The 24818-nt window shown below is 46.6% G+C and overlaps 2 protein-coding genes across 2 annotated transcripts in view; both read right to left on the bottom strand.

Moving 5' to 3' along the window:
* The window catches only part of LOC138100726 (large neutral amino acids transporter small subunit 2-like), a 59778-nt gene extending 38186 nt beyond the window's left edge, over positions 1-21592 (bottom strand). The window contains exon 1 of the mRNA XM_068998578.1: positions 21373-21592. Coding sequence (XP_068854679.1) covers positions 21373-21511 — 139 coding nt within the window. The 5' untranslated portion in view covers positions 21512-21592. The remainder of the gene's footprint in view (positions 1-21372) is intronic.
* Positions 2388-9736, bottom strand: LOC138100695 (large neutral amino acids transporter small subunit 2-like). Its single transcript, XM_068998570.1, has 3 exons — positions 9713-9736; positions 9049-9241; positions 2388-2665 (listed from the first exon to the last, which is right to left on the bottom strand). Exons 1-3 carry the CDS (start codon positions 9734-9736, stop codon positions 2388-2390), a joined length of 495 nt encoding a protein of 164 aa, XP_068854671.1.
* Positions 21593-24818: the final 3226 nt, after the last annotated feature.

Raw genomic sequence — 24818 nt, 5'->3', positions numbered from 1 at the left:
TGGGATTTTTTACCGATTTTTTACGATTTTTTACGGGTTTTTTACCGATTTTTTACGATTTTTTACGGATTTTTTACGATTTTTTACGATTTTTTACCGATTTTTTAAGGTCTTTTATCAATTTTTTGTGCTTTGGGAATTTTTGGGAATTTTTTCAGATTTTTTTGCGATTTTTTTTACCATTTTTTAACGATTTTTTTACGATTTTTTACCGATTTTTTACTATTTTTTTACCAATTTTTTACCAATTTTTTACGATTTTTTACAGATTTTACCCATTTTTGACGGTTTTTTATCAATTTTTTGTGCTTTGGGAATTTTAGGGAATTTTATGGGATTTTTTGGGGATTTTTTTAACGATTTTTCACCGATTTTTTACGCTTTTTTACCAGTTTTTGACAGATTTTTTACAATTTTTTACCAATTTTTTACGGTTCTTTATCAACTGATTTTTTGGGGATTTTTTATTGATTTTTAATGATTTTTTTACCATTTTTTACGATTTTTTTACCGATTTTTTACGCATTTTTTACAATTTCTTACTGATCTTTCACAATTTTTTACCAATTTTTTACGATTTTTTTACGATTTTTTACGATTTTTTACCGATTTTTTAAGGTCTTTTATCAATTTTTTGTGCTTCGGGAATTTTTGGGAATTTTTTCAGATTTTTTGGGGATTTTTTTAACGATTTTTTACCAATTTTTTACGATATTTTTACCAATTTTTTACCAATTTTTTACGATTTTTTACAGTTTTTAACCAATTTTTGACGGGTTTTCATCAATTTTTTCTGCTTCGGGATTTTTTGGGAATTTTCCTGAATTTTCTGGGATTTTTTTGGATTTTTTTTAGATTTTTTTTAGATTTTTTTTTTTTTTTTACCATTTTTTAATGATTTTTTACGATTTTTTACTGATTTTTTACGAATATTTTACAAATTTTTCACGATTTTGACCAATGTTTTAAGGTCTTTTATCGATTTTTTGTGCTTCGGGAATTTTGGGGAATTTTTTCAGATTTTTTGGGGAATTTTTGGGGATTTTTTTGGGAATTTTTGGGGGTTTTTTTGGGATTTTTTTTGAATTTGTTTTGCAATTTTTGGGGATTTTTTACGGTTTTTATACGATTCTCTCAAATCCCCACATTTCCCCCTCATTTTCCCCCCATTTTCTCCCATTTTTTCCCATTTTTCCCCATTTTCTCCCCAAATCTCCCATTTTTTCCCGTTTTTTTCCATTTTCCCATTTTTGCCCAAAATCCCCATTTTTCGCCCCATTTTCGCCCCGTTTTCTCCCCAAATCTCCCATTTTCTTCCTGTTTTCCTCATTTTCCCCCAAATCCCCACGTTTCCCCCTCGTTTTTCCCCCCAAACCTCCCGGTTTTGCCCAAAATCCCCGTTTTTCCCAATTTTTCCATTTTTCCCATTTTTTCCCCCGTTTTTGCCCAAAATCCCCGTTTTTCACCCCGTTTTCTCCCCAAATCACCTGATTTTTCCTATTCCCTCCCATTTTCCCTCAAATCCCAATTTTCCCCCCCATATTTTTCCCCATTTTTTCCCCGTTTTTTCCCATTTTCTGTGTTTTTTCCATTTTTCCCCATTTTTGCCCAAAATCCCCATTTTTCACCCCATTTTCACCCCGTTTTCTCCCCAAATCACCTGGTTTTTCCCATTTTCTCCCATTTCCCCTCAAATCCCTGCATTTCCCCCCATTTTTTCCCTGTTTTTCCCCGTTTTTTCCCATTTTCCCCCATTTTTCCCATTTTTCCCCATTTTTGCCCAAAATCCCCATTTTTCACCCCATTTTCACCCCGTTTTCTCCCATTTTCTCCCATATTCCCTCAAATCCCCACATTTCCCATTCATTCCCCCCCATTCCCCCCCATTTTCTCCCATTTTTTCCCCATTTTTCCCCATTTTCTGCGTTTTTCCATTTTTCCCCATTTTTGCCCAAAATCCCCATTTTTCACCCCATTTTCACCCCATTTCTCCCTGAATCTCCCATTTTCTCCCATTTCCCCTCAAATCCCTTCATTTCCCTCAGTTCCTCCCCCAAATCTCCCATTTTTTCTCCTTTTTTCCCCGTTTTTTCCCCATTTTCTGCGTTTTTTCCATTTTTCCCCATTTTTGCCCAAAATCCCCATTTTTCGCCCCATTTTCACCCCGTTTTCTCCTATTTTCTCCGATATTCCCTCAAATCCCCACATTTCCCATTCATTCCCCCCCATTCCCCCCCATTTTCCCCCATTTTTTCCCCATTATTTCCCATTTTCCCCATTTTTCCCATTTTTCCCCATTTTTGCCCAAAATCCCCATTTTTCACCCCATTTTCACCCCGTTTTCTCCCATTTTCTCCCATATTCCCTCCCACCCCCACATTTCCCATTCATCCCCCCCCAATTCCCCCCATTCCCCCCCATTCCCCCCCATTTTTTCCCCTTTTTTTCATTTTTTCCCCGTTTTTTCCCATTTTCTGCGTTTTTTCCCATTTCCCGCCCGTTTTTGCCCAAAATCCCCTTTTTTGGCCCCATTTCTCACCGCGGGCGATGAGCACGGCGCCGGTGACCACGATCAGCCCCAGGGCCAGCAGCTTCCCGGCCGTGAAGCCGTCCTGGACTCGCGTGGCCCAGCGCACGCTGCGGCAGTTCACCCACGTCAGCAGCACTGCCCGGAAATTTGGGGCATTTTGGGGCATTTTGGGCACTTTGGGGGGATTTGGGGGGTTTTGGGGATTTTTTGGGATTTTTTTGGGATTTTTTTGGGGTTTTTTTGGGGATTTTTTGGGGGATTTTGGGGTGGGTTTGGGTGGGGTTGAAAGGGTTAAAAGGGGAAAAAAAACGGGCTCAGGTCAAAAATTTGGGGGAATTTGGGGCTTTTTGGGGCATTTTGGGCACTTTGGGGGGATTTTGGGGGTTTTTGGGGAGTTTTGGGGATTTTTTGGGATTTTTTGGGATTTTTTTGGGATTTTTTTGGGGATTTTTTGGGGGGTTTTTGGGGGATTTTGGGGTGGGTTTGGGTGGGGTTGAAAGGGTTAAATTGGGGAATAAAAGAGGGCTAAAATGGGCTCAGGTGAAAATTTGGGGGAATTTGGGTCATTTTGGGGCATTTTGGCCACTTTGGGGGGATTTGGGGGAGTTTTGGGGGTTTTTTGGGGATTTTTTGGGATTTTTTGGGATTTTTTTGGGGATTTTTTGGGGGAATTTTGGGGAATTTTGGGGGATTTTGGGGTGGGTTTGGGTGGGGTTGAAAGGGTTAAATTGGGGAATAAAAGAGGGCTAAAATGGGCTCAGGTGAAAATTTGGGGGATTTTGGGTCATTTTGGGGCATTTTGGGGCATTTTGGGGTTTTGGGGGGTTTTAGGGATTTTTTGGGATTTTTTGGGATTTTTTTGGGGATTTTTTGGGGGGTTTTTGGGGGAATTTTGGGGGATTTTGGGGTGGGTTTGGGTGGGGTTGAAAGGGTTAAAAGGGGAAAAAAACGGGCTCAGGTCAAAAATTTGGGGGAATTTGGGGCTTTTTGGGGCATTTTGGGCACTTTGGGGGATTTTGGGGGGTTTTGGGGGTTTTTGGGGATTTTTTGGGATTTTTCGGGGGATTTTTTTGGGGGGGTTTTGGGGAATTTTTGGGGTGGTTTGGGGTGGGTTTGGGTGGGGTTGAAAGGGTTAAAAGGGGAAAAAAATGGGCTCAGGCTAAAATTTGGGGGAATTTGGGGCTTTTTGGGGCATTTTGGGCACTTTGGGGGGATTTTGGGGGTTTTTGGGGAGTTTTGGGGATTTTTTGGGATTTTTTGGGATTTTTTTGGGATTTTTTTGGGGATTTTTTGGGGGTTTTTGGGGGATTTTGGGGTGGGTTTGGGTGGGGTTGAAAGGGTTAAAAGGGGAAAAAAAAGGGGCTCAGGTCAAAAATTTGGGGGATTTGGGGCATTTTGGGGCATTTTGGGCACTTTGGGGGGATTTGGGGGAGTTTTGGGGATTTTTTGGGGATTTTTTGGGATTTTTTTGGGGATTTTTTGGGGTGGTTTTGGGGGATTTTGGGGTGGGTTTGGGTGGGGTTGAAAGGGTTAAATTGGGGAATAAAAGAGGGCTAAAATGGGCTCAGGTGAAAATTTGGGGGAATTTGGGGCATTTTGGGGCATTTTGGGCACTTTGGGGGGATTTGGGGGAGTTTTGGGGATTTTTTGGGGATTTTTTGGGATTTTTTGGGATTTTTTTGGGGATTTTTGGGGGGGTTTTGGGGAATTTTGGGGGATTTTGGGGTGGGTTTGGGTGGGGTTGAAAGGGTTAAAAGGGGACAAAAACGGGCTCAGGTCAAAAATTTGGGGGAATTTGGGACTTTTTGGGGCATTTTGGGCACTTTGGGGGATTTTGGGGGGTTTTGGGGGTTTTTGGGGATTTTTTGGGATTTTTTGGGATTTTTTTGGGGATTTTTTGGGGATTTTTTGGGGGAATTTTGGGGGAATTTGGGGTGGGTTTGGGTGGGGTTGAAAGGGTTAAAAGGGGAAAAAAACGGGCTCAGGCTAAAATTTGGGGGAATTTGGAGCTTTTTGGGGCATTTTGGGCACTTTGGGGGATTTTGGGGGGATTTGGGGATTTTTTGGGGATTTTTTGGGATTTTTTTGGGGATTTTTTGGGGGGTTTTTGGGGGATTTTGGGGTGGGTTTGGGTGGGGTTGAAAGGGTTAAATTGGGGAATAAAAGAGGGCTAAAATGGGCTCAGGTGAAAATTTGGGGGAATTTGGGTCATTTTGGGGCATTTTGGGGCATTTTGGGGTTTTGGGGGGTTTTAGGGATTTTTTGGGATTTTTTGGGATTTTTTTGGGGATTTTTTGGGGGGTTTTTGGGGGAATTTTGGGGGATTTTGGGGTGGGTTTGGGTGGGGTTGAAAGGGTTAAAAGGGGAAAAAAACGGGCTCAGGTCAAAAATTTGGGGGATTTGGGGCTTTTTGGGGCATTTTGGGCACTTTGGGGGGATTTGGGGGATTTTTGGGGAGTTTTGGGGATTTTTGGGGATTTTTTGGGGGATTTTTTGGGGATTTTTTGGGGGGTTTTGGGGGGATTTTTGGGGGATTTTTTTGGGGGAATTTTGGGGGATTTTGGGGTGGGTTTGGGTGGGGTTGAAAGGGTTAAAAGGGGAAAAAAATGGGCTCAGGCTAAAATTTGGGGGAATTTGGGGCTTTTTGGGGCATTTTGGGCACTTTGGGGGGATTTGGGGGAGTTTTGGGGAGTTTTGGGGAGTTTTGGGAATTTTTTTGGGGATTTTTTGGGGATTTTTTGGGGATTTTTTGGGGTGGGTTTGGGTGGGGTTGAAAGGGTTAAATTGGGGAATAAAAGAGGGCTAAAATGGGCTCAGGTGAAAATTTGGGGGAATTTGGGTCATTTTGGGGCATTTTGGGCACTTTGGGGGGATTTGGGGGAGTTCTGGGGGTTTTTGGGGATTTTTTGGGGGAATTTTGGGGGATTTTGGGGTGGGTTTGGGTGGGGTTGAAAGGGTTAAAAGGGGATAAAATGGGGCTCAGGTGAAAATTTGGGGGATTTTGGGTCATTTTGGGGCATTTTGGGGCATTTTGGGGTTTTGGGGGGTTTTAGGGATTTTTTGGGATTTTTTGGGATTTTTTTGGGGATTTTTTGGGGATTTTTGGGGGATTTTGGGGTAGGTTTGGGTGGGGTTGAAAGGGTTAAAAGGGGAAAAAAACGGGCTCAGGCTAAAATTTGGGGGAATTTTGGGGTTTTGGGGATTTTTGGGGATTTTTTGGGATTTTTTGGGATTTTTTTGGGGATTTTTTGGGGGGGTTTTGGGGAATTTTTGGGGTGGTTTGGGGTGGGTTTGGGTGGGGTTGAAAGGGTTAAAAGGGGACAAAAATGGGCTCAGGTCAAAAATTTGGGGGATTTTGGGGCTTTTTGGGGCATTTTGGGCACTTTGGGGGATTTTGGGGGGTTTTGGGGATTTTTTGGGGATTTTTTGGGATTTTTTTGGGGATTTTTTGGGGGGTTTTTGGGGAATTTTTGGGGTGTTTGGGGTGGGTTTGGGTGGGGTTGAAAGGGTTAAAAGGGGACAAAAAGGGGCTCAGGTCAAAAATTTGGGGGATTTGGGGCTTTTTTGGGGCATTTTGGGCACTTTGGGGGGATTTGGGGGATTTTTGGGGAGTTTTGGGGATTTTTTGGGATTTTTTGGGTTTTTTGGGGGGATTTTTTGGGATTTTTTGGGGGATTTTTTGGGATTTTTTTGGGGATTTTTTTCGGGTGGTTGTGAGGGGATTTGGGTGGGGTTGAAGGGGTTAAAATGGGGTAAAAAGGGGCTCAGGCTAAAATTTGCGGGAATTTGGGGCATTTTGGGGGAATTTTGGGGTTTTGGGGATTTTTGGGGATTTTTTGGGATTTTTTGGGATTTTTTGGGGATTTTTTGGGGGAATTTTGGGGGAATTTGGGGTGGGTTTGGGTGGGGTTGAAAGGGTTAAAAGGGGAAAAAAACGGGCTCAGGCTAAAATTTGGGGTAATTTGGGGCTTTTTGGGGCATTTTGGGCACTTTGGGGGGATTTTGGGGATTTTTGGGGGTTTGGGGGATTTTTTGGGGATCTTTGGGGATTTTGGGAGGGGGTTAAGTGGGGTTGAAGGGGTTAAAATGGGGTAAAAAGGGGTTAAAAGGGCTCAGGTGAGGGACAGGTGAAAATTTGGGTCATTTTGGGTAATTTTGGGTCAATTTTGGCCCATTTTGAGCCGTTTTTTGCCCATTTTTCGCCGTTTTTCCACAGTTTTGACCGGATTTTTTTGGGGAATTTCGGGAATTTTGGGATCACACACGGACACAGGAGGTCACCAAGAGTTCCCGGGCAACCCCAGGTGAGTTTTGGGTCCGTTTTGGGTCATTTTGGGTCAATTTTGGTCCATTTTTGCCCAACTTTTGCCGTTTTTTGCCAATTTTTCACATTTTCGAATGGATTTTTTTAGGAATTCCCAAATTTTCGGGAATTTTGGGATCACACACGGACACAGGAGAACACCAAGAGTTTCTGGGCCAGCCCAGGTGAGTTTTGGGTCCATTTTGGGTCCTTTTGGGTCAATTTTGGTCCGTTTTGGTCCCTTTTTTACCGTTTTTGTCAATTTTTCACATTTTCGAACAGATTTTTTTGGGAATTCCCAAATTTTCGGGAATTTTGGGATCACACACGGACACAGGAGAACACCAGGAGTTTCTGGGCAACCCCAGGTGAGTTTTGGGTCCATTTTGGGTCATTTTGGGTCAATTTTGGTCCGTTTTGGTCCCTTTTTTACCGTTTTTGCCAATTTTTCACATTTTTGAACGGATTTTTTTGGGAATTCCCAAATTTTCGGGAATTTTGGGATCACACACGGACACAGGAGGTCACCAAGAGTTTCTGGGCCGGCCCAGGTGAGTTTTGGGTCCATTTTGGGTCATTTTAGGTCCATTTTGAACCCGTTTTGGCCCATTTTGAGCCGTTTTTTGCCGTTTTTTCACATTTTCGAACGGATTTTTTTGGGAATTCCAAAATTTGGGGATTTTTGGGATCAATCTGGAAAGCCAAGAAACCACCAAGAGTTCCCGGGCAACCCCAGGTGAGTTTTGGGGTCCGTTTTGGGTCATTTTGGGTCAATTTTGGTCCATTTTTGCCCATCTTTTGCCGTTTTTGCCAATTTTTCACATTTTTGAATGGATTTTTTTGGGAATTCCCAAATTTTCGGGAATTTTGGGATCACACACGGACACAGGAGGTCACCAAGAGTTTCTGGGCAACCCCAGGTGAGTTTTGGGTCCATTTTGGGTCATTTTAGGTCCATTTTGAACCCGTTTTGGCCCGTTTTGAGCCGTTTTTTGCCAATTTTTCACATTTTTGAACAGATTTTTTTAGGAATTCCGGGAATTCTGGGAATTTTGGGATCACACACGGACACAGGAGAACACCAGGAGTTTCTGGGCCGGCCCAGGTGAGTTTTGGGTCCGTTTTGGGTCATTTTGGGTCAATTTTGGTCCGTTTTTGCCCATCTTTTGCTGTTTTTTGCCAATTTTTCACATTTTCGAATGGATTTTTTTGGGAATTCCCAAATTTTCGGGAATTTTGGGATCACACACGGACACAGGAGGACACCAAGAGTTCCTAGGCCGGCCCAGGTGAGTTTTGGGTCCGTTTTGGGTCCATTTTAAGCCAATTTTCATCCGTTTTGAGCCGTTTTTGCCTGGGTTTTACGTTTTTGCCAATTTTTCACATTTTTGAACAGATTTTTTTAGGAATTCCAGGAATTCCGGAATTTTGGGATCACACACGGACACAGGAGGTCACCAAGAGCTCCTGGGCCGGCCCAGGTGAGTTTTGGGTCCGTTTTGGGTCCGTTTTGGGTCACTTCAGGTCCGTTTCGAGCCGTTTCCCGCCCGTTTCTCGCCGTTTTTCGCCGTTTTTTCACCGTTTTCGAGCGGATTTTTTTGGAGAATCCCCAAATTCGGGGATTTTCGGGGCGACTCACGCAGGCAGGCGGCGGCCAGGATCCTCTGGGGCACCTCAGGTGAGCCTGGGCTGGATTTTGGGTCTGTTTTGGGTCCTTTTAAGCCAATTTTGGTCCATTTCAAGCCGTTTTTTGCCGTTTTTTCACATTTTCGAACGGATTTTTTTGGGAATTCCCAAATTTTCGGGAATTTTGGGATCACACACGGACACAGGAGGACACCAAGAGTTCCTGGGCCGGCCCAGGTGAGTTTTGGGTCCGTTTTGGGTCCATTTTAAGCCAATTTTCATCCGTTTTGAGCCGTTTTTGCCTGGTTTTTACCGTTTTTGCCAATTTTTCACATTTTTGAACAGATTTTTTTAGGAATTCCAGGAATTCCGGGAATTTTGGGATCACACACGGACACAGGAGAACACCAGGAGCTCCTGGCCGGCCCAGGTGAGTTTTGGGTCCGTTTTGGGTCCGTTTTGGGTCACTTCAGGTCCGTTTCGAGCCGTTTCCCGCCCGTTTCTCGCCCGTTTTTCGCCGTTTTTTCACCGTTTCCGAGCGGATTTTTTTTGAGAATCCCCAAATTCGGGGACTTTCGGGGCGACTCACGCAGGCAGGCGGCGGCCAGGATCCTCTGGGCGGCCTCGGGGGTGCCACAGGTGGGGAACAGGGGCTGCAGGACGTAGTTGGCGAAGGTCAGGGCGATGACGGCCTGGTTGGTCGGGTAAATCACCAGCACCGAGATCCAGAGGCGCAGGAATCTGGGGCGAAAAACGGCGATTTTGGGGCTTCTCACCGGCGCCTAATTCCGTGAAATTCCAGCCCGGAATCCGCCCCCGAAAATCCCCGCAAAAAAATCCCCCGAAATCCCAGAAAATCCCCCCCAAAAATCCCCCAAAATTCCAGAAAATCCCCCCAAAAATCCCCCCAAAAATCCCAGAAAATCCACCCAAAAAAAGCCCCAAAATTCCATAAAATCCCAGCCCCAAAAATCTCCAAAATCCCCCAAAAAATCCCCTGAAATCCCAGAAAATCCCTCCAAAAATCCCCCGAAATTCCAGAAAATCCCCCAAAAAATCCCCCCAAAACTCCCAGAAAATCCACCCCGAAAAATGCCCCAAATTCCCAGAAAATCCACCCCAAAAAAGCCCCAAAAATCCCAGAAATTCCACCCAAAAAATCCCCTAAAATCCCATTAAATCCACCCAAAAAATCCCCCCAAAAATCCCAGAAAATCCACCCAGAAAAAGCCCCAAAATTCCAGAAAATCCACCCAAAAATGCCTCAAAATCGCCATAAAATCCACCCAAAAATCCCCCCAAAAATCCCAGAAATTCCCCCCAAAAAATCCCCCCAAATTCCCAGAAAATCCACCCAAAAAAAGCCCCAAAATTCCATAAAATCCCAGCCCCAAAAATCTCCAAAAACCCCCGCAAAAAAATCCCCCGAAATCCCAGAAAATCCCCAAAAAAATCCCCCCAAAGATCCCAAAAAATCCACCCAAAAAAGCCCCAAAATCCCATTAAATCCACCCAAAAAAATCCCCCAAAATCCCATTAAATCCACCCAAAAATCCCCCAAAAATCCCAGAAAATCCCCCCAGAAAAAGCCCCAAAATCGCAGAAAATCTACCCAAAAAAGCCCCCAAAATCCCATTAAATCCACCCAAAAAATCCCCACAAAAATCCCAGAAATTCCCCCCAAAAAATCCCCCCAAATTCCCACAAAATCCACCCCAAAAAAGCCCCAAAATCGTAGAAAATCCCCCCAGAAAAAGCCCCAAAACCCCATTAAATCCATCCAAAAATCCCCACAAAAATCCCAGAAAATCCACCCAAAAAAAGCCCCAAAATCCCATTAAATCCACCCAAAAAAATGCCCCAAAATCCCATTAGATCCACCCAAAAAATCCCCCCAAAAATCCCAGAAAATCCACCCCAAAAAAGCCCCAAAATCGCAGAAAATCCACCCCAAAAATGCCTTAAAATCGCCATAAAATCCACCCAAAAATCCCCCCAAAAATCCCAGAAATTCCCCCCAAAAAATCCCCCAAAATCCCATTAAAACCACTGAAAAAATCCCCCAAAAATCCCAGAAAATCCTCCCCAAAAATGCCCAAAATCCCAGAAATTCCCCCCAAAAAGTCCCAGGAGTTCCCAGCCAATCTCATCCCGAAGCTGCGCCAGCACCGAGATCCAGAGGCGCAGGAATCTGGGGCGAAAAACGGCGATTTTGGGGCTTCTCACCGGCGCCTAATTCCGTGAAATTCCAGCCCGAAATCCACCCCAAAAATCCCCGCAAAAAAATCCCAGAAAATCCCTCCAAAAATCCCCCGAAATTCCAGAAAATCCACCCAAAAAAAGCCAAGAAAATCCCATTAAATCCACCCAAAAAATCCCCCCAAAAATCCCAGAAAATCCACCCCAAAAAAGCCCCAAAATCGCAGAAAATCCACCCCAAAAATGCCTTAAAATCGCCATAAAATCCACCCAAAAATCCCCCCAAAAATCCCAGAAATTCCCCCCAAAAAATCCCCCCAAATTCCCAGAAAATCCACCCAAAAAAAGCCCCAAAATTCCATAAAATCCCAGCCCCAAAAATCTCCAAAATCCCCCCAAAAAATCCCCCGAAATCCCAGAAAATCCCCCAAAAAATCCCCCCAAAAATCCCAGAAAATCCACCCAAAAAATCCCCCCAAAATTCCATAAAATCCACCCAGAAGAAGCCCCAAAATCCCAGAAATCCCCCCCAAAAATCCCCTAAAATCCCCCCCCAAAAAACGGGAAAATTTGGGGAAAAATTTAGGTAAAAATGGGGGGAAAAATGGGGGAAAAATGGGGAAAATTGGGATAAAATAAGGAAAAAATGGGAAAATTTAGGGGAAAAATGGCACGAAAAATAGGGAAAAAATGGGGAAAAAATTGGGGAAAAAATGGGGAAAATTGGGAAAAAAGTCGGAAAAAAAATGGGGAAAAAATGGGGAAAAAATTGGAAAAAAATGGAAAAAAATGGGAAAAATTGGGGAAAAAATGGGGGAAAAAATGGGAAAAAAATGGAAAAAAATGGGGAAAATTGGGGAAAAATGGGGAAAAATGGGGAAAAAATGGGGAAAAATGGGAAAAAATCGGAAAAAAAAGGGAAAAAAATGGGAAAAAAATGGGGAAAAATGGGAGAAAATGGGGAAAAAATGGGGAAAAAATGGCTAAAAAATGGGAAAAAAATGGGCAAAAATTGGGGAAAAAATGGGGAAAAAATGGTAAAAAATGGGGAAAAAATGGTAAAAAATGGGGAAAAAATGGGAAAAAATGGGAAAAAAATGGGGAAAATTGGGGAAAAAATGGGGAAAAAATGGGAAAAAAATGGGAAAAAAATGGGGAAAAATTGGGGAAAAAATTGGGGAAAAATTGGGAAAAAATGGGAGAAAATGGGTAAAGAATGGGGAAAAAATGGGGAAAAAATGGGGAAAAAATGGGGAAAAAATGGCTAAAAAATTGCTAAAAAATGGCTAAAAAATGGGAAAAAAATGGGAAAAAATGGGGAAAAAATGGGGAAAATTGGGGAAAAAATGGGAAAAAATTGGGGAAAAAATGGGGAAAAAATGGGGAAAAATGGGGAAAAATGGGGAAAAATAGGGAAAAAAATGGGAGAAAATTGGGAAAAAAATGGGAAAAAAATTAGAAAAAAATGGGAAAAAATGGGTAAAAAATGGGGAAAAATTGGGTAAAAAATTGGGAAAATTTGGCTAAAAAATGGGGAAAAATGGGAAAAAAATGGGGAAAAAATTGGGAAAAAAATGGTAAAAAATGGGAAAAAATGGGAGAAAATGGGGAAAAAATGGGGAAAAAATGGGGAAAAAATGGGGAAAAAATGGGGAAAAATGGCTAAAAAATGGGAAAAAATTGGGGAAAAATTGGGGAAAAAATGGGAAAAAAATGGCTAAAAAATGGGAAAAAATGGGGAAAAAATTGGAAAAAATGGGGAAAAATTGGGGAAAAAATTGGAAAAAATTGGGCAAAAAATTGGAAAAAAATGGGAAAAAATGGGGAAAAAATGGGGAAAAATGGGGAAAAAATGGCTAAAAAATGGGAAAAAAATGGGAAAAAAATGGGGAAAAAAATGGGAAAAAATTGGGGAAAAAATGGGGAAAAAATGGGAAAAATTGGCTAAAAAATGGCTAAAAAATGGCTAAAAAATGGCTAAAAAATGGCTAAAAAATGGGGAAAAAATGGCTAAAAAATGGGGAAAAAATGGCTAAAAATGGCTAAAAAATGGCTAAAAAATGGGAAAAAAAATGGGAAAAAATGGGAAAAAATGGGAAAAAATGGCTAAAAAATGACTAAAAAATGGCTAAAAAATGGGGAAAAATGGCTAAAAAATGGCTAAAAAATGGCTAAAAAATGGGAAAAAAATGGGAAAAAAATGGGAAAAAAATAGGAAAAAAATGGGGAAAAATTGGGAAAAAATGGCTAAAACCCCCCCAAACTCCCCCAAACCCCCCCAGCCCCCCGCTCCTCACGCAGCCAGAGGGCCGAAGGCGTGGCCCACGTAGGCGTAGTCGCCCCCGGGCCGCGGCAGCGCCAGCCCCAGCTCGGCGTAGCACAGGGCGCCCACGGCCGTGACGGCCCCCGAGAGGCCCCAGATGAGCAGCGCCGGCCCCACGGCCCCGGGAAAGGGGGAACAAAGGGGGGAAATTGGGGAAAAAATGGGGAACAAATGGGGGAAAAATGGGGGGAGATGGGGAAAAAGTGGGGGAAAAATGGGGGAAAATTTGGGTAAAAAATGGGAAAAAATGCGTAAAAAATGGGAGAAAATTTGGCTAAAAAATGGGAAAAAATGGGAAAAAAATGGGGGAAAATTGGGAAAAAAATGGGGAAAAAATGGGGAAAAAATGGGGAAAAATGGGAGAAAATTGGGAAAAAAATGGGAAAAAAAATAGAAAAAAATGGGGAAAAATTGGGTAAAAAATTGGGAAAATTTGGCTAAAAAATGGGGAAAAATGGGGAAAAAATGGGAAAAAATGGGGAAAAATGGGAAAAAAATGGGGAAAAAATGGGGAAAAAATGGGGAAAAAATGGGGAAAAATAGGGAAAAAAATGGGGAAAAATAGGGAAAAAAATGGGAGAAAATTGGGAAAAAATGGCTAAAAAATGGGAAAAAAATGGGAAAAAATTGGGGAAAAATGGCTAAAAAATGGCTAAAAAATGGGAAAAAATGGGGAAAAATTGGGGAAAAATTGGGAAAAAATGGGTAAAACCCCCCCAAACGCCCCCAGCCCCCCGTTCCTCACGCAGCCAGAGGGCCGAAGGCGTGGCCCACGTAGGCGTAGTCGCCCCCGGGCCGCGGCAGCGCCAGCCCCAGCTCGGCGTAGCACAGGGCGCCCACGGCCGTGACGGCCCCCGAGAGGCCCCAGATGAGCAGCGCCGGCCCCACGGCCCCGGGAAAGGGGGAACAAAGGGGGGAAATTGGGGAAAAAATGGGGAACAAATGGGGGAAAAATGGGGGGAGATGGGGAAAAAGTGGGGGAAAAATGGGGGAAAATTTGGGTAAAAAATGGGAAAAAATGGGAAAAAAATGGGAGAAAATTTGGCTAAAAAATGGGAAAAAATGGGAAAAAAATGGGGGAAAAAATGGGGAAAAAATGGGGGAAAAATGGGGAAAAATTGAGAAAAAAATGGGGAAAAAATGGGGAAAAATGGGAAAAAAATGGGGAAAAAATGGCTAAAAAATGGGAAAAAATGGGAAAAAAATGGGGAAAAAATGGGAAAAAATGGGAAAAAAATGGGGAAAAAATGGGAGAAAATTGGGAAAAAAATGGGAAAAAAATTAGAAAAAAATGGGAAAAATTGGGTAAAAAATGGGGAAAAATTGGGTAAAAAATTGGGAAAATTTGGCTAAAAAATGGGGAAAAATGGGAAAAAAATGGGGAAAAAAATGGGAAAAAATTGAGAAAAAAATGGGAAAAAAATTAGAAAAAAATGGGAAAAATTGGGTAAAAAATGGGGAAAAATTGGGTAAAAAATTGGGAAAATTTGGCTAAAAATGGGGAAAAATGGGAAAAAAATGGGGAAAAAATGGGGAAAAATTGGGCAAAAATGGGGAAAAAATGGCTAAAAAATGGGGAAAAAATGGCTAAAAAATGGCTAAAAAATGGCTAAAAAATGGGAAAAAAATGGGAAAAAAATGGGAAAAAAATAGGAAAAAAATGGGGAAAAATTGGGAAAAAATGGCTAAAACCCCCCCAAACTCCCCCAAACCCCCCCAGCCCCCCGCTCCTCACGCAGCCAGAGGGCCGAAGGCGTGGCCCACGTAGGCGTAGTCGCCCCCGGGCCGCGGCAGCGCCAGCCCCAGCTCGGCGTAGCACAGGGCGCCCACGGCCGTGACGGCCCCCGAGAGGCCCCAGATGAGCAGCGCCGGCCCCACGGCCCCGGGAAAGGGGGAACAAAGGGGGGAAATTGGGGAAAAAATGGGGAACAAATGGGGGAAAAATGGGGGGAGATGGGGAAAAAGTGGGGGAAAAATGGGGGAAAATTTGGGTAAAAAATGGGAAAAAATGCGTAAAAAATGGGAGAAAATTTGGCTAAAAAATGGGAAAAAATGGGAAAAAAATGGGGGAAAATTGGGAAAAAAATGGGGAAAAAATGGGGAAAAAATGGGGAAAAATGGGAGAAAATTGGGAAAAAAATGGGAAAAAAAATAGAAAAAAATGGGGAAAAATTGGGTAAAAAATTGGGAAAATTTGGCTAAAAAATGGGGAAAAATGGGGAAAAAATGGGAAAAAATGGGGAAAAATGGGAAAAAAATGGGGAAAAAATGGGGAAAAAATGGGGAAAAAATGGGGAAAAATAGGGAAAAAAATGGGGAAAAATAGGGAAAAAAATGGGAGAAAATTGGGAAAAAATGGCTAAAAAATGGGAAAAAAATGGGAAAAAATTGGGGAAAAATGGCTAAAAAATGGCTAAAAAATGGGAAAAAATGGGGAAAAATTGGGGAAAAATTGGGAAAAAATGGCTAAAACCCCCCCAAACGCCCCCAGCCCCCCGTTCCTCACGCAGCCAGAGGGCCGAAGGCGTGGCCCACGTAGGCGTAGTCGCCCCCGGGCCGCGGCAGCGCCAGCCCCAGCTCGGCGTAGCACAGGGCGCCCACGGCCGTGACGGCCCCCGAGAGGCCCCAGATGAGCAGCGCCGGCCCCACGGCCCCGGGAAAGGGGGAACAAAGGGGGGAAATTGGGGAAAAAATGGGGAACAAATGGGGGAAAAATGGGGGGAGATGGGGAAAAAGTGGGGGAAAAATGGGGGAAAATTTGGGTAAAAAATGGGAAAAAATGGGAAAAAAATGGGAGAAAATTTGGCTAAAAAATGGGAAAAAATGGGAAAAAAATGGGGGAAAAAATGGGGAAAAAATGGGGGAAAAATGGGGAAAAATTGAGAAAAAAATGGGGAAAAAATGGGGAAAAATGGGAAAAAAATGGGGAAAAAATGGCTAAAAAATGGGAAAAAATGGGAAAAAAATGGGGAAAAAATGGGAAAAAATGGGAAAAAAATGGGGAAAAAATGGGAGAAAATTGGGAAAAAAATGGGAAAAAAATTAGAAAAAAATGGGAAAAATTGGGTAAAAAATGGGGAAAAATTGGGTAAAAAATTGGGAAAATTTGGCTAAAAAATGGGGAAAAATGGGAAAAAAATGGGGAAAAAAATGGGAAAAAATTGAGAAAAAAATGGGAAAAAAATTAGAAAAAAATGGGAAAAATTGGGTAAAAAATGGGGAAAAATTGGGTAAAAAATTGGGAAAATTTGGCTAAAAATGGGGAAAAATGGGAAAAAAATGGGGAAAAAATGGGGAAAAATTGGGCAAAAATGGGGAAAAAATGGCTAAAAAATGGGGAAAAAATGGCTAAAAAATGGCTAAAAAATGGCTAAAAAATGGGAAAAAAATGGGAAAAAAATGGGAAAAAAATAGGAAAAAAATGGGGAAAAATTGGGAAAAAATGGCTAAAACCCCCCCAAACTCCCCCAAACCCCCCCAGCCCCCCGCTCCTCACGCAGCCAGAGGGCCGAAGGCGTGGCCCACGTAGGCGTAGTCGCCCCCGGGCCGCGGCAGCGCCAGCCCCAGCTCGGCGTAGCACAGGGCGCCCACGGCCGTGACGGCCCCCGAGAGGCCCCAGATGAGCAGCGCCGGCCCCACGGCCCCGGGAAAGGGGGAACAAAGGGGGGAAATTGGGGAAAAAATGGGGAACAAATGGGGGAAAAGTGGGGGGAGATGGGGAAAAAGTGGGGGAAAAATGGGGGAAAATTTGGGTAAAAAATGGGAAAAAATGCGTAAAAAATGGGAGAAAATTTGGCTAAAAAATGGGAAAAAATGGGAAAAAAATGGGGAAAAATTGGGAAAAAATGGGGAAAAAATGGGGAAAAAATGGGAAAAAATGGGGAAAAAATGGGAAAAAATGGGAAAAAAATGGCGAAAAAATGGGGAAAAAATGGGAAAAAATGGGAAAAAAATGGCTAAAAAATGGGAAAAAAATGGGGAAAAATAGGGAAAAAATGGGGAAAAATTGGGAAAAAATGGGGAAAAATTGGGAAAAAATGGCTAATACCCCCCCAAACTCCCCCAAACCCCCCAAACGCCCCCAGCCCCCCGTTCCTCACGCAGCCAGAGGTCCGAAGGCGTGGCCCACGTAGGCGTAGTCGCCCCCGGGCCGCGGCAGCGCCAGCCCCAGCTCGGCGTAGCACAGGGCGCCCACGGCCGTGACGGCCCCCGAGAGGCCCCAGATGAGCAGCGCCGGCCCCACGGCCCCGGCCAGCGCCAGCACCCCCCGCGGAGCCACGAAGATGCCGGAGCCGATGATGTTCCCTGGGGGGGGGAGGGGAAAAAACGGGGGGGGAAAGGGGAGTTTGGGGGGGTTTGGGGGGAGGAATGGGGGAAAAGGGGAGTTTGGGGAGAGAAATGGGGAAAAAATGGGAATTTGGGGGGGTTTGGGGGGAGGAATGGGGGGAAAATGGGAATTTGGGGAGAGAAATGGGGAAAAAATGGGAATTTGGGGGGTTTGGGGGGAGGAATAGGGAAAAAATGGGAATTTGGGGAGAGAAACGGGGGAAAATGGGAATTTGGGGAGAGAAACGGGGGGAAAATGGGAATTTGGGGGGGTTTGGGGGGAGAAATGGGGGAAAAGGGGAATTTGGGGGGGTTTGGGGGGAGAAATGGGGGGAAAATGGGAATTTGGGGGAGTTTGGGGAGAGAAACGGGGGAAAAATGGGAATTTGGGGGGGTTTGGGGAGAGAAACGGGGGGAAAATGGGAATTTAGGGGGGTTTGGGGAGAGAAACGGGGGAAAAATGGGAATTTGGGGAGAGAAATGGGGGAAAATGGGAATTTGGGGGGGTTTGGGGGGAGGAATGGGGGAAAAATGGGAATTTGGGGGGGTTTGGGGGGAGAAACGGGGGAAAAATGGGAATTTGGGGGGGTTTGGGGAGAGAAATGGGGGAAAAATGGGAATTTAGGGGGGTTTGGGGGGAGGAATGGGGGAAAAATGGGAATTTGGGGAGAGAAACGGGGGAAAAATGGGAATTTGGGGAGAGAAATGGGGGGAAAATGGGAATTTGGGGGGGTTGGGGAGAGAAATGGGGGAAAAATGGGAATTTGGGGGGGTTTGGGGAGAGGAATGGGGGAAAAATGGGAATTTGGGGGGGTTTGGGGGGAGGAACGGGGGAAAAATGGGAATTTGGGGGGGTTTGGGGAGAGAAACGGGGGAAAAATGGGAATTTGGGGAGAGAAACGGGGGGAAAAATGGGAATTTGGGGAGAGAAATGGGGGGAAAATGGGAATTTGGGGGGGTTGGGGAGAGAAATGGGGGAAAAATGAGAATTTGGGGAGAGAAATGGGGGAAAATGGGAATTTGGGGGGGTTTGGGGAGAGAAATGGGGGAAAAGGGGAATTTGGGGAGAGAAACGGGGGAAAAATGGGAATTTGGGGGGTTTGGGGAGAGGAACGGGGGGAAAAATGGGAATTTGGGGGGGTTTGGGGAGAGAAATAGGGGAAAAATGGGAATTTGGGGGGGTTTGGAGGGAGGAATAGGGAAAAAATGGGAATTTGGGGAGAGAAATGGGGGAAAAATGGGAATTTGGGGGGGTTTGGGGAGAGAAACGGGGGGAAAATGGGAATTTGGGGAGAGAAACGGGGGAAAAATGGGAATTTGGGGGGGTTTGGGGGGAGGAACGGGGGAAAAATGGGAATTTGGGGAGAGAAACGGGGGAAAATGGGAATTTGGGGGGGTTTGGGGGGAGAAACGGGAATTTGGGGAGAGAAACGGGGAAAAAATGGGAATTTAGGAGGGTTTGGGGGGAGGAACGGGGGAAAAATGGGAATTTGGGGGGGTTTGGGGATGATTTGGGGGGATTGGGAGGGGTTTAGGGGGATTTGGGGGGAGTTTGGGGAGGTTTGGGGGGGTTCGGGGGGATTTGAGGGGGTTTGGGGATGATTTGGGGGGGTTTGGGGATGATTTGGGGGGATTTGGGAGGGATTTGGGGGGGCTTGGGAGGGGTTTAGGGGGGTTTGGGGGGAGTTTGAGGAGGTTTGAGGAGGTTTGGGGGGATTTGGGGGGGTTTGGGGAGGATTTGGGGGGGCTTGGGAGGGGTTTGGGGGGTTTGGGGGGAGTTAGGGGAGGTTTGGGGGGGGTTGGGGGGATTTGAGGAGGTTTTGGGGGGGATTTGGGAGGGTTTGGGGGGGATTTGGGAGGGTTTGGGGAGGATTTGAGGGGGTTTGGGGGTGATTCGGGGGGGTTTGGGAGGGGTCCGGGGTGATTTGGGGGGGATTTGGGGGGTTTGGGGAGACTTGGGGAGGTTTTGGGGGGGATTTGGGGAGATTTGGGGGCATTTGGGGGGGATTTGGGGGGGTCTAGGGGGGATTTGGGGAGGTTTGGGGTGGGTTGAGGGGGACTTGGGGAGGTTTTGGGGGGGATTTGAGGAGATTTGGGGGCATTTGAGGGGATTTGAGGTGGTTTGGGGGGGATTTGGGGTGAATTGAGGGGATTCGGGGCGGTTTGGGGGGATTTGGGGGGATTTGGGGTGGAATTGATGGGATTTGGGGGGGATTTGAGGGGGTTTGGGGCGGTTTAGGGGGGATTTGGGACATTTTGGGGCAGTTTTGGGGCAGTTTTTGGGACAACGGGGCCGATTTTTGGGGGGGGGGAATCCAGGGAATTTGGGGCATTTTTCGGCGTCCCAAGGAAATCCCGGGAATTCTGGGAGGGATCTGGGAGGGATTTGAGGGGGTTTGGGGCAGTTTTGGGGGGATTTGGGGTGAATTGAGGGGATTTTGGGGCAGTTTTGGGGTGGGTTGGGGTGATTTAGGGGGGATTTGGGGTGGTTTGGGGCAGTTTGGGGGGGGATTTGGGGCAGTTTTGGGGGATTTGGGGTGAATTGAGGGGATTTGGGGTGAATTGAGGGGATTTGGGGCAGTTTTGGGGGATTTGGGGTGAATTGAGGGGATTTGGGGCAGTTTTGGGGGGATTTGGGGTGAATTGGGGGGATTTGGGGTGAATTGAGGGGATTTGGGGCAGTTTTGGGGTAATTTAGGGGTAATTTGGGGTGGTCTGGGGTAGTTTTGGGGCAGTTTTGGGAGATTTGGGGCCATTTTGGGGCAGTTTTGGGGTGAATTGAGGGGGTCTGGGGTGATTTAGGGGGGATTTGGGGAGGTTTGGGGCAGTTTTGGGGGGATTTGGGGTGAATTGAGGGGATTTGGGGCAGTTTTGGGGTGAATTGAGGGGATTTGGGGTGATTTAGGGGGGATTTGGGGCAGTTTTGGGGGGATTTGGGGTGAATTAAGGGGATTTGGGGCAGTTTTGGGGTGGTTTGGGGTGTTTTTGGGGTGAATTGAGGGGGTCTGGGGTGATTGAGGGAGAATTTGGGGGGATTTGGGGTGAATTGAGGGGATTTGGGGCAGTTTCGGGGCAGTTTTGGGTGGAATTGATGGGATCTGGGGTGATTTAAGGGGGATTTGGGGCAGTTTTGGGGTGAATTGAGGGGATTTGGGGCAGTTTTGGGGTGAATTGAGGGGGCCTGGGGTGATTTACGGGGGATTTGGGGCGGTTTGGGGCAGTTTTGGGGAGGTTTGGAGCAGATTTGGGGTGAATTGAGGGGATTTGGGGCAGTTTTGGGGTGAATTGAGGGGGTCTGGAGTGATTTAGGGGGGATTTGGGGCAGTTTTGGGGCAGTTTGGGGGGGATTTGGGGTGAATTGAGGGGATTCGGGGCAGTTTTGGGGAAGTTTGGGGAGATTTGGGGCAGTTTTGGGGCAGTTTTGGGGTGAATTGAGGGGATTTGGGGCAGTTTTGGGGCAGTTTGGGGCAGTTTGGGGCGGTTTGGGGCAGTTTGGGACAGTTTTGGGGCAGTTTTGGGGCAGTTTGGGGCGATTTGGAGCTGATTTGGGGCAGTTTTGGGGCGAATTGAGGGGGTCTGGGGTGATTTAGGGGCGGTTTGGGGCAGTTTTGGGGTGGTTTAGAGGGGATTTGGGGCAGTTTGGGGCAGTTTGGGGGGGGATTTGGGGTGAATCGAGGGGAATTTGGGGCATTTTTTGGCGTCCCGAGGAAATCCCGGGAATTCTGGGAGGGATTTGAGGGGCCCCGGGGGGGTTTTAGGGGAGCTCCCGAGGGCCGGATCGGGAGAAGGGGGGGGGAGCTCCAAACCCGGCTGTTTTTTTCCCTAAAAACCCCCCAAAATCCCCCCCAAAAAAACCCCAAAAAGTTCCTCCCTAAACCCACAGCGATTTTGAGGGAAAATCCCCCAAAATCTGGAGTGGAAGGGGAGAATTTTTTGGGGGGTTTTGGGGTTTTTTTGGGGGGGTGGGGATTTTGAGGCGATTTTGGGGGGGGGGGGGGATTTTGGGGTGTGGGGGGGAGGTTGTGGGATTTGGGGAGGGGGTCCCAAAAATCCCCCCCCACTCACCCACGATGATCCCGCAGGCGCTGAGGAGCCCGATCTCCTTCTTCAAGGCCACCCCTCCTCCTCCTCCTCCTCCTTCCTCTTCCTCCTCCTTCTCCCCCTTTTTTGGGGTTTTCCCCCCATTTTTGGGGCCGGATTCCATGGGGGGGGATTCTCTTTTTTTTTTTGGGTTTTTTTTTTGGGGTGAAAACAGCGGGAAATGGGGGTTGGAAGGGTGGTGGGGGAGGGGGGGAAAGAAGGGATCCTGGGAGGGGTTTTTTGGGATTTTTTGGGGGTTTTTTTTTGGGGAGGAAGAGGAGGAGGAAGGAGAGAGGGAACCCCCCGGGATCCTTGGGGGTGACCTTCGGCCTCGCCGGGATAACGGGGCCGGACTTTGCCAGGAGGAGGAGGAGGAGGAGGAGGAGGAGGAGGAGGAGGAGAGAGGGGGAGGGGAAAATTAAAATTATTTTTAAAAAGGAAAAAAAAAAAAACAAAAAAAAAGGGGGACCCCCCCCCCCCAAAAAAAAACCCGAAATCAGCCCCAAAAAATGAGGCCGGAGAGGCCCAAAACGGGGGAGGTGGGATCAGATCCATGGAAGGGCCCCAAAATCCCCTAAAAGGGCCCCAAAAGCGACGCCGGGGGATCCTGAAATCCCTCGAGATGCAGCGGAGGTGCCCCGAAATCACTGGAAAATGCCCCAAAGTGACCCAAAATCACTGGAAATGGCCCCAAAGTGCCCCAAAATTGTCCCAAAGTGCCCCAAAAGTGCCCCAATGTGACCCAAAATCACTGGAAAATGCCCCAAAGTGACCCGAAATCACTGGAAATGGCCCCAAAGTGACACAAAATCACTGCAAATGGCCCCAAAGTGGCCCAAAATCACTCGAAATGCCCCAAAGTGACCCAAAATCACTGGAAATGGCCCCAAAGTGACCCGAAAGTGCCCCAAAGTGCCCCAAAATCACTGGAAATGGCCCAAAAGTGACCCAAAATCACTGGAAATGGCCCCAAAGTGCCCCAAAAGTGCCCCAAAGTGACCCGAAATCACTGGAAATGGCCCAAAAGTGACCCAAAATCACTGGAAATGGCCCAAAAGTGACCCAAAATCACTGGAAATGGCCCCAAAGTGACCCAAAATCACTGGAAATGGCCCCAAAGTGACACAAAATCACCGGAAATGGCCCCAAAGTGACCCAAAATCACTGGAAATGGCCCCAAAGTGACCCGAAAGTGCCCCAAAGTGACCCAAAATCACTGGAAATGGCCCAAAAGTGCCCCAAAAGTGCCCCAAAGTGACCCAAAATCACTGGAAATGGCCCCAAAGTGACCCAAAATCACTCGAAATGCCCCAAAGTGACCCAAAATCACCGGAAATGGCCCCAAAGTGACCCCAAAGTGCCCCAAAGTGCCCCGAAATCACTGGAAATGGCCCAAAAGTGACCCGAAAGTGCCCCAAAGTGACCCAAAATCACTGGAAAATGCCCCAAAGTGACCCAAAATTGCCCCAAAGTGACCCAAAATCACTGGAAATGGCCCCAAAGTGACCTCAAAGTGCCCCAAAGTGCCCCAAAGTGCCCCAAAATCACTGGAAATGGCCCCAAAGTGACCCAAAATCGCCCCAAAATGCCCCAAAAGTGCCCCAAAATCACTGGAAATGGCCCCAAAGTGACACAAAATCACCGGAAATGGCCCCAAAGTGACCCAAAATCACTGGAAATGGCCCCAAAGTGACCCGAAAGTGCCCCAAAGTGACCCAAAATCACTGGAAATGGCCCAAAAGTGCCCCAAAAGTGCCCCAAAGTGACCCAAAATCACTGGAAATGGCCCCAAAGTGACCCGAAATCACTGGAAAATGCCCCAAAGTGACCCCAAAGTGCCCCAAAGTGACCCAAAATCACTGGAAATGGCCCCAAAGTGACCCAAAAGTGCCCCAAAGTGACCCAAAATCACTGGAAATGGCCCCAAAGTGACCCGAAAGTGCCCCAAAGTGACCCAAAATCACTGGAAATGGCCCCAAAGTGACCCGAAAGTGCCCCAAAGTGACCCAAAATCACTGGAAATGGCCCCAAAAGTGACCCAAAATTGCCCCGAAATCACGGGAAATGGCCCCAAAGTGACCCAAAATCACGGGAAATGGCCCAAAGGTGCCCCGAAATCGCCTAAAAGTGACCCAAAATCACTCACAATGTCCCCCAAAGGGACCCAAAATCGCCCCAAAGTGGCCCGAAATGACCCAAAACAACTCGAAATGGCCCCAAAGTGACCCAAAAGTGACCTCAGAACTCCCCACAATCACTGAACCCCCCCAAAGTGCCCTAAAAGCGCCCCCAGACCCCGAAACTCCCTCAAGAAACCCCAAAATCCCCTCAGAAAACCCCAAAATCCCCTCACGGATCCAAAAATCTCCTCATAGAACCCAAAAATCCCCCAAGAAACCCCAAAATCTCCTCACGGACCCCCCAAATCTCCTCAAAGAAACCAAAATCCCCCCACGAAACCCCAAAATCCCCTCAAGGACCCAAAAATCTCATCACAAAACCCCAAAGTCTCCTCATGAAACCCCAAAATCCCCTCAAGGACCCAAAAATCTCCTCATAGAACCCAAAAACTCCCTCACAAAACCCCGAAATCCCCTCATGGACCCAAAAATCTCCTCATTGAACCCAAAATCCCCTCACAGAACCCAAAATTCCCTCACAGAACCCAAAATCTCCTCACGAAACCCCAAAATCTCCTCACAGAACCCCAAAATCTCCTCATGGACCCCAAAACTCCCTCACAGAACCCAAAACCCCCTCACGAAACCCCCAAATCCCCTCACAAAACCCCCAAATCCCCTCAAGGACCCAAAAATCTCCTCACAAAACCCCAAAATCTCCTCACGAAACCCCCAAATCCCCTCACGAAACCCCCAAATCCCCTCACAAAACCCCAAAACTCCCTCACAGAACCCCAAAATCCCCTCACAAAACCCCAAAACCCCTCACGAAACCCCCAAATCTCCCCACAAAACCCCCAAATCCCCTCAAGGACCCAAAAATCTCCTCACGAAACCCCCAAATCCCCTCCCAAAATCCCAAAATATCCTCACAGAACCCCAAAAGCCCCTCCCAAAACCCCCTCCCAAAACCCCGCCAAACCCCCCCGCCACCAACCCCTCCCCAAATCTCCTCCCAAACCCCCCCAAATCCCGCCCAAACCCCTCCACCCTCACCCCTTACACCCTCCCCTCCCCCCGCCACACCCCAAAACCGCCCTTTTTTACCCAAATCTCCCCTTTTCCCCCTCAAAAAAAACCTCCGGCCCGGCCCCCGCTCCCTCGGCGGCTTCCCGCCACTTTCCCCTCAGCGCTGGCCCCGCCCCCCCCCCGCGCTCGACGCCGTTTCCCGCCCTTTTTCGGTGGCCACGCCCCCTCCGCTGAGGCCACGCCCCCTCCATTCATTCCAATGGCGCTTAAGCCACGCCCCCT

The sequence above is a fragment of the Aphelocoma coerulescens genome, unplaced genomic scaffold (assembly GCF_041296385.1).
Source record: "Aphelocoma coerulescens isolate FSJ_1873_10779 unplaced genomic scaffold, UR_Acoe_1.0 HiC_scaffold_138, whole genome shotgun sequence".
In the NCBI taxonomy this organism is placed as follows: domain Eukaryota; kingdom Metazoa; phylum Chordata; class Aves; order Passeriformes; family Corvidae; genus Aphelocoma; species Aphelocoma coerulescens.
The sequence above is the reverse complement of the archived record's forward strand: the minus strand, read 5'-3'. Positions and strand labels throughout refer to the sequence as shown.